The 8627-nt window shown below is 41.6% G+C and overlaps 1 protein-coding gene across 1 annotated transcript in view; it reads right to left on the bottom strand.

Moving 5' to 3' along the window:
* Nucleotides 1–7010, bottom strand: part of ncanb (neurocan b) — a gene marked incomplete at its 3' end in the record, with an annotated part of 104311 nt that extends 97301 nt beyond the window's left edge. Inside the window, exon 1 of the mRNA XM_083911237.1 lies at nucleotides 6929–7010. Within this exon, the coding sequence (XP_083767363.1) occupies nucleotides 6929–7001 (73 nt within the window). The 5' untranslated portion in view covers nucleotides 7002–7010. The remainder of the gene's footprint in view (nucleotides 1–6928) is intronic.
* Nucleotides 7011–8627: the final 1617 nt, after the last annotated feature.

Genomic DNA, 8627 nt, shown 5'->3' on the forward strand with positions numbered 1-8627 from the left:
AAAGTGCAGGCGGGCAGCATTTATGATAACACAGTACCAAACCCATAGACTGTAAAACACCGACCCTCACAGGCAAAATCCTCCCACTGAACCACAAAAGCATGAAAAGCACTTGGTTAGGATTAGAACAAACTAATAATGCTTATAGATCAACCACCACCGAGGAACCAAAACCTGCGCCCCCCGGGTGAAAGTCCAGTGTTTTAGGACCAATCCACCACCCAAACCTACCTCCTCCATATGCGGCCACTCGCTGTTTTGTACTGCGTCACATGTTATAAATACGTTGCATTCACACGCAATAAATACGTGAAACCAACACAAATTACTGCGCATAACTTTTAGTTGGTATACGAGACCATCCTGTACTGTCAGGTATTTCATATTTTATTTGATAATCAAATATTTTGTATGCACAATTGAAATCTGTAATGTAACTAGTAACTTGTAACTAGTAACTACAAACATCAAAAGAATGTAGTAAAGTAAAAAGTATTTACTATATATATATATTTTTCAGTGAAATGTGGTGGACCTAGTTAAACCTTGGTTTCCACCTCTGCTTTCCAGGAACTTCCTAGAGTTTTATATCAGCTTCTTTCTGAGAAATTGAATGAAAGTGAAAATGTTTCTAGCTTTACCCCCAAAACAAGTATTCACATTCACACTACTGTACTGTACTGTACTGTAAGTTAGATGATCTTCTTCAACATCTAAAGGAAATATTACAAACCGAAGATGAAATGAAGTGTGAACAAACTTTTTGGATGCAGTGAGAAGAAGTTGAATCATCGTCTGATATGAATAAAACATCTCAAGGAGAGCAGCAGCAAGTGTGGGTTTGTTAGAGTGCAAGCCGGTGGTCTGAAAAAACTGTTGTTTTTATTGTTTTGTTGCGGGATGTGGAGAAATGCATCCTTTTAACAAGACCTTGGATGATGCACAGAGACAAATGGAGAAAACATAGGCAACGGAGAAAATAACACAACATGAGCAGAGGTGGCTCTTAAACGCTGATACGTTATCGCTTAGGAAACGTGAGAGAAAGATGCTAAGGCTGAGACTGCCCCGACCAATCCCCAGGAATGATAACCATGGCAACAGAGGCACCGCAAATGAAAAAAAGAGGGAAAGAGCTTCTGATCAGGGCAATAAACACAAACAAACACACACACACACACACACACGCACACACACACACACACACACACACACACACACACACACACACACACACACACACACACACACACACACACACACACACACACACACACACACACACACACACACACACACACACACACACACACACACACACACACACACACACACACACACACACACACACACACACACACACACACACACGCACGCACACACACACTTAACTATGTGCTTTGGGGGTGGCCTCTTCAAAGACCAGATCTAAGGCTATGCACTATATAATGCAAATTGAATGAGGGGGGAACTGGTTTCCTCCTTCTTTTTCCACTGTGTTTGATCACTAGTCTGTGTTTCACTGCAGTGCAGCCGCTTTTCCCCTGCAGGAAGTACGCACATACTAAAATATGCAAAGATACACACACACACAAATGAAGACACTTAAAGTCACAATCAGATGTACACACCAGCTGTACCAAGACACTCCTAATCGACATTTCCGGTGTGTGTGTCTGTGTCCTTGTGTGTCTGTGTCAATGTTTGTCTGTGCACATCCATGTTGCTTGTCTAGGCACAGCAGGTCTGCCAGGCGGACATCACGCAGAGTTTGGAAATGATGTCTCCATGCTGACATTTTCTTGCATTAGATCTTCACGCCGAAAACATCCCTCCAACTCTCAGCGGCTCCCCTCTTTTCTACTGTGCTCAACTCAACGATTTCCATCTTTTCTCGTCCTTTCTCACTCCTTACTTTTCTTATATTTTCAAGGGTTTCCTAGTCTAAATTGTATCAGCCTAATAGCCTGTGAAAAAAAACTATGACGAAATGTCTCACTTAATGACTTGCATGCACCTGCAGAATCACATACTATATGGTAAGCTGAAGTTAATGTAACATTATGAAGGACTGTGGATATGGATATAATATTGGCTGTATTTCCTGTTTATCTGCCATCGGTAGGAATGAGTGGCTGTGAACTATCCACATCTTCTCATAGATGTTTGGCAAATACATAAAAGTGAATTTTACTGCATCAGTATTATCAGAATCTTTAGCTGCTTGTGTCCAAACCCATTTATTAAATAGAGCTTTAGTAAAAATTAGAGTGAATCTAACCTCTGAATCTGATCACACGGCTCTAAAGCGGGAGAGCGCAGGTAACTGAAATAATAGGGAGCAATTACCACGGTATAATTGTGTGTTCTCAGCAAAGTCAATTATAGAGGCAGTGCGACTACATACAAAGTCAACACGTGATTAGACGGCAATTTGCTGGCAGCGAAAATTGAAAATTGAAAATCTTTCGACTTGAACAAAAACGGCATGCGTGTCCTGGGGCTTTGTACATTTGCTTCATAAGGGATATAAATACACTAATACTCAAATATGACTAAACAACATATATAACAACAAGAGATTAATATTTAAAACTATATCAAAATAAGGTGTCAAAAATAACACTGGCAATTCATCTCCCTTCTTGGTGTTTAGGTTTATTTGTTCCCCAATTCCTCCATCATCATCATCCCTTTGTGACGCAGACTGCCTCTTCAAGTCTCCTCAAGTCTCCTCATCCTCTCTTGGTGACAAATATTAACCATCTCACTGCAGCTTTCTCCCTACCAGGGCCATGTCAGGCTTCACAGGAACTCCCCGCAGGCTGCTGCCGTGACTAATTTTGCACCCTCTGAAGCATAATGATGCATTTATCTCATGTGGCATGCAGCCAACATTTTAAAATTCATACACACAAATACAGGTCCAGGAGTGCTTGTAGAAAAGTACAGGCACGCTCACACTATCATCAACACACACACACACGCATGCACGTGCACACACACACACACACACACACACACACACACACACACACACACACACACACACACACACACACACACACACACACACACACACACACACACACACACACACACACACACACACACACACACACACACACACACACACACACACACACACACACACACACACACACACACACACACACACACGTAATGCAAAAGGCTCACCCCTAATCTGTCCTACCCCCCCACGTCCCACCCTCTTTCCAATCTGTGGGCTGTCAAGCAAAGTGTCACGGGGTGAGCTTTAGTGCCAACCCTCCCTGTAGTCCTCTACCTCCCATTGAGAATTCCCAGAGTCCCTCAGCAAAAAAAAACCTGCAAAATGCAGGAATGGAAAGAGAGACAGTGAAAACAGCGACGTTAATGCTCTAAAAAACTTAACTCCTCCAAAGCAGAGGCAGGGAGGATCTATTTGCATGTGCCTGTGTGGGCCACAATGCATTCAGCTTGGCAAGTTGGCTGCATAAACTACCTAGCAGATGTAACCTAAGGGTTTCCGCACAAACATAAACACACAAAGAAAAAGACAAAGGAGCTGGCTCCATTTTCATCATCTCTCGGCCTGCGAATCTGAGCCCTGAGTCACAGAAAGGCCCCGCTGCCAGGTCTGTTACCTCCGCAGAAGGCAGCACCAATACAATACAGAGAGAGGAGCAGACGGCAGGGGAGGCCACCGAGAGCACTGTGGGGGCGTGCAGTCTGTCCCACATAAGCACAAACACATGCATATACACACAGATACATAGCACGGGAGTATGAAAACAGTATAGAGGCGGCAGAGAAGAGTTCAGGGATGTGAATGTTTGTATTGTATGCTCTTTCCTGAAGAGCTCTGTGGAATACAGATAAAACTGCCAAATAAACAGATACGGAGGCTGTTGAGTGACCAGAGCAGACATACAGATAAACAGAAATGCGTGCAACATTTTTATAATATTTATTTAAGTCGCTATATGAGAATCCGTAAAAAGATTATCCAAACAAATGCAAAATGTTGAGTCTTTCTCCAGAGTTTGGGTAACTTGCTGACACATAATAAGAAGATTAAGATCCTAAACTCCAACTTTTCCAGCCGAGTCAGAGTCAAATTTAAATGGGCTCTGAAAATACATTCTATGTATCAGAAATAAATATTGGAGATTTAACAAAATATCAAAAACGTTCTTCTAATGAGGATGAGGATCGAGGGTTTTATCTCATTTTTTTTTTACATCTCATCTTTTCACTCCTTCTTGAAAGTGCTGTCAAGGTAATTATGAGCTGATGCAACAAGAGGAATAAGTGGGCTAGAGGCTAAGCTGTGAAGGTCTGCCAAGTGCTGAAGATACGAAAAGTGTTACGGAGATAAAAAAGGAAGCAATGGACAGACTAACAGGCAAAAAATGTAAATGTGACTGAGGAGACTGAACAAGTTATTCTCATGACTCTACAGATTATTGCTGCTGTGGGCAACTGATCACAAACTGTGACCATTCATTCGTGGTTAAGTGTGACACACAAACTCACTCATAAATGCTCATTTGTTTGTCATTGGGCTTCGTAGTTTTAGCCATTGTGAGCTTTAATAATTGTGCAGAAAAGTGGGTAATTTGCAGTGATGGAATACGTACAAAGTTGTAAAAAAAAAACCTCATTACAAGTAGGAGTCCTGCATTTCTTTACTTAAGTAAAAGCAGGTAATTTGCCACTCTGTCTGATATATGATGATATACAAGAAAACTCATCTATATAAATCCTCTTGTAACTGGTTGAGTTTGAACTAGTTTTATTTTTTTTATATACAGTTAGCTAGTCTCTTGCAGCAGTCTAGCGCTTAGCACTTTAATCCTATGTGCAATCCAAGAGTTTGCTCCTCCTATTGCTCTCTGCTCGCTCTTACTGCTTGTTTTAATTCACTGTTTCATGCTCGATTGTCTTATGCTTGAATTTATTCTTTTTTGTTTTTAATTCCCTGTTTTTATTGCACTATGGCCCCGGGGGCACAATGTTTTGTGCTTGAAACAAAACTTGGTTCCCAAACTAGAGGCCAGGCCTTTGGATTTTTTGTTTTTTTAATGTGGCAATCTTTGCTTTTTGTTAAATAATAGAATTTTGACCTCTTTGGGCCTCCATAAGTTATTGAAATGAAACCATGTGAGAAGTTTAGAGGGGAAAGGTTTCTGATGGAACTGCTAACAAGCTGAAAAAGGAGCATTGTGTCTGTAGGCTAATTTTCTGATGTAAAAGTTTCATCCAAAAAGTAACTTGTAACAATATCTGGTAAATAAATGAAGTGGTGCAAAAAGTGCATATATATTCTCTAAAATGGAGTGGTGTAAAAGTAAAAAGATGCAAATTGGAAATACTCAAGTAATATTCAAGTTCCTTTAATAATAAATTGAACTGGTCTAGAAACGCAGAGGCTGTCTACAAAAAGGTCCAAAGTCGACTCTTCTTCCTGAGGAGGCCGAGGTCCTTTAACATGTGCCGGACGATGCTAAGGATGTTTCATGAGTCTGTTGGGGTCAGTGCGATCTTCTTTGCTGTCACATGCTGGGGCAGTGGGCTGAAGGTCGCAGACACCAACAGACTGAACAAACTGATCGGGAGGACCGGTGATGTCCTGGGGGAGGAGCTGGACACCCTGACGACCGTGGCAGAGAGGAGGATGCTGTCCAGGCTCCGGTCTATCCTGGACAATGTCTCCCACCCTCTCTACGACAGACTGGCACAGCAGAGGACTCCTTGCACCCAGATGCACCACAGAGCGCCACAGGAAATCTTTCCTGCCTGTGGTCATTAAACTATACAGCGCGTCCTTGGAGAGTCTGTCACCTCCTCTCTGTAAATCGGACTCAATCATAAACAATCTGTCATCCTCACAGGTAGCCTGAACCTTAGCAACTTTTACAGATGCTGTTAAGTTCACAGCACTCTGATTTTCCAACACCTGTCATATTGTATTACCAGATGGTGAACATTACCGAAAGCACTTAACATAGAGCAGCATACTCCATGCTCATTTTTTTGCATGATGTAATGTTTTTAAATGGAAAGTACTTTTATTTTTGTATGATGTAATATTTATTCTCTGTACTGAATCATAACATTCGGTGTCTCCTTTGTGGATTTGCTGCTGATGAAACTGAGCTGTTAAGCTAACTCCGAAACAGCCAATGACTCTCTGTTGTCCTTATTAAATAAACAAATAAATAAATTAATTAAATTAAGTGTTGCAGGCTAAGTTTTAACCTCTAAAGAGCACATATAGCATGCAAGCTGATACCTGAGACTTGAATTATTCTGCACAAATACAACAGTTGAATACGTTTCCAGAAGATGTTATATCAATGTTTTCCTTCAGCTCTTGGCTGAAAGTATAAATGAGGATGTTTGTGTGCTGTTTGGCCTCAGGGAGATGATGTGTGTTGTGCTTATCTTTGATTGGAAGGACATGATGATGATGATGGTGATGATGATTACCTTTATTACACATTACTCTGCCTCTCATCAAGTCCCTCTTCTTCCATCCATTCTCTACAACCAGGTTTTTAAGCAGATATATTCATCCCAGTTTAATTGCACTGGGGACATCATTCATCACATCCTGTACATTGAAGTTAGTATGAGTAAAGAGGTGGATCCAAACTCAAAGGTCGGACCCGTAGAGGGTTTTTGGAAGGAGATCAACACTAATAATGGTGACTATGAATCATGCGGCAGATTGCCTGCGCACAGAATCTGATACATTAGAGGTCATAACTCCAGGAAGTACTCATGGGCTTCATTTCAACTGGTGAAACTAATGAAAGACAGCGGTAAGAGGTTTGTCTGTGCACATGATTTTATGGAGTCATCTACTGCATACACAGTAAGCCAGGTGACGGGGACTGCCTACAGTCTAATGAGGACTCACCACAGCCCACAGTTTGAAGCAGAAGGAGGGCCAGCAGGGGCTGCAGTCCACACACAGGCAGTACGCCCTGCATCCTGCTGCACCTGGAGACAGAGATGAAGAGAGAGGGAAGGATTGTGAGTACACAGAGGAAAGTGAAAGCAACACTTTGCCCTTGTGAGGCTTGTCTGATACACACTGTATGTCTGGATGAGTCACCGGTTGCACTCCCTTTTCATAGGATTTTTTTCTTTTCTCTCAGCAAGGGCCTCGGGATAGAGGGCAGTCAATTCATTCTTCGTTATAATTGACTGTTTCATAATGTGTCGGTGATAAAGTCTAGCTGTGATTAAAGGCTTTTAATGGTTAGACAAATAAACTTGACTTGATGTGACCATCGTGTTTAATCTTTCTCAAGTACAATAAAGACATTATCTTTACACTTCACAGACAAGTATTGCCCATTATTGAAATTTTAAAAGGCTTTATCGTCTATTGTCTTTACTTGTATTTGTATTCAGGGTCACAGGGTGGTCAAACCTATCCCAGCATGCAGTGGAGAGAAGGCTGAGAAAAACGAGACTTCCTGTAGTAGACTGGAAACTTTCCCAGGTTCTCCAAAATCACCTGGCTTGCATGGTTACATTGCTTTAATGTTAAAAAACACCTGAATATACATGTATATACCTCTGTCTGCACCCTCCGTTTTAGCGCCTGTCTCTTTAAGCCTCCCTCCTGAAAAACCCCAGTCTGCTCTGATTGGTCAGTAATGTCTGGTGTTCTACATGTGCACTCTTGGCATCTCTGCGCCATCACTGCAGCCGGGGAATGACTGTAACGACACTGTAGTGGCACCTTCTACCGCTATATAGTATAGTCTTGACATCACAACCTTACAGAAATCCTGACGGATCATTTAAAGGCACAGTTTCTGAATACAGCTGTGTGCATTTCTCTGTTGATTGAGAGTTTTGAGATGTTCACAGTATTTATATAGCACCTTGTTCTGCTTCATAATCAAAGAAAAATCTCACTTTTTATCAAATGGGACATTTCTTGACTAAAGTACCGCCAACGTAAAGGTTAGATTTTGGATATGAGAGCTGGTGCTATCAATGTTTGAGACAAAATTCAATATACAGTTTACCTGGTAAATAAAAGCTTGTTTGTTGAAACACGGTGTGGGATTAACAGAGAACAGACAGCTCAGCTGTGTGCAGAAAAACAAGATATTTTTTGGGCAAAAACACAGCACAACAGGGACAGATATACTGGTGCATTTCAACAATAGCAGCAGCCCGTTAAGGTTCCCTCTGGTTCCCTGGTTGCACACGGCACGCTGAAAAATATCAAAGCGGCAGAGACACTGTCACATTTAAAGCAGAAAAATATCTATTTGAGAGCCAGGTTGAAAGGAGCCGTCCATGACATGTCTGCATAGGTTTATGTGAACATATCTTATTTTTACACACACACACACACACACACACACACACACACACACACACACACACACTTGGTTTTCCCTTAAATTCTTCAAGGGAAGTGACTTCCTTTGATGCAACAAAAAACGATCGTGAAGTGACTATCTCAGTGTACATCGTGGAGCTGGAATTATTATTATTATTTTATCAAAATGTCTTTAGTGTACAACCCTTCAGTTTTATCTACACAGCTGTCTGAGTGCTTACAGCAGCCAAGAGCAAGCGAACAAGGCTGA

The sequence above is a fragment of the Echiichthys vipera genome (assembly GCF_963691815.1).
Source record: "Echiichthys vipera genome assembly, chromosome: 3".
Lineage (NCBI taxonomy): Eukaryota > Metazoa > Chordata > Actinopteri > Perciformes > Trachinidae > Echiichthys > Echiichthys vipera.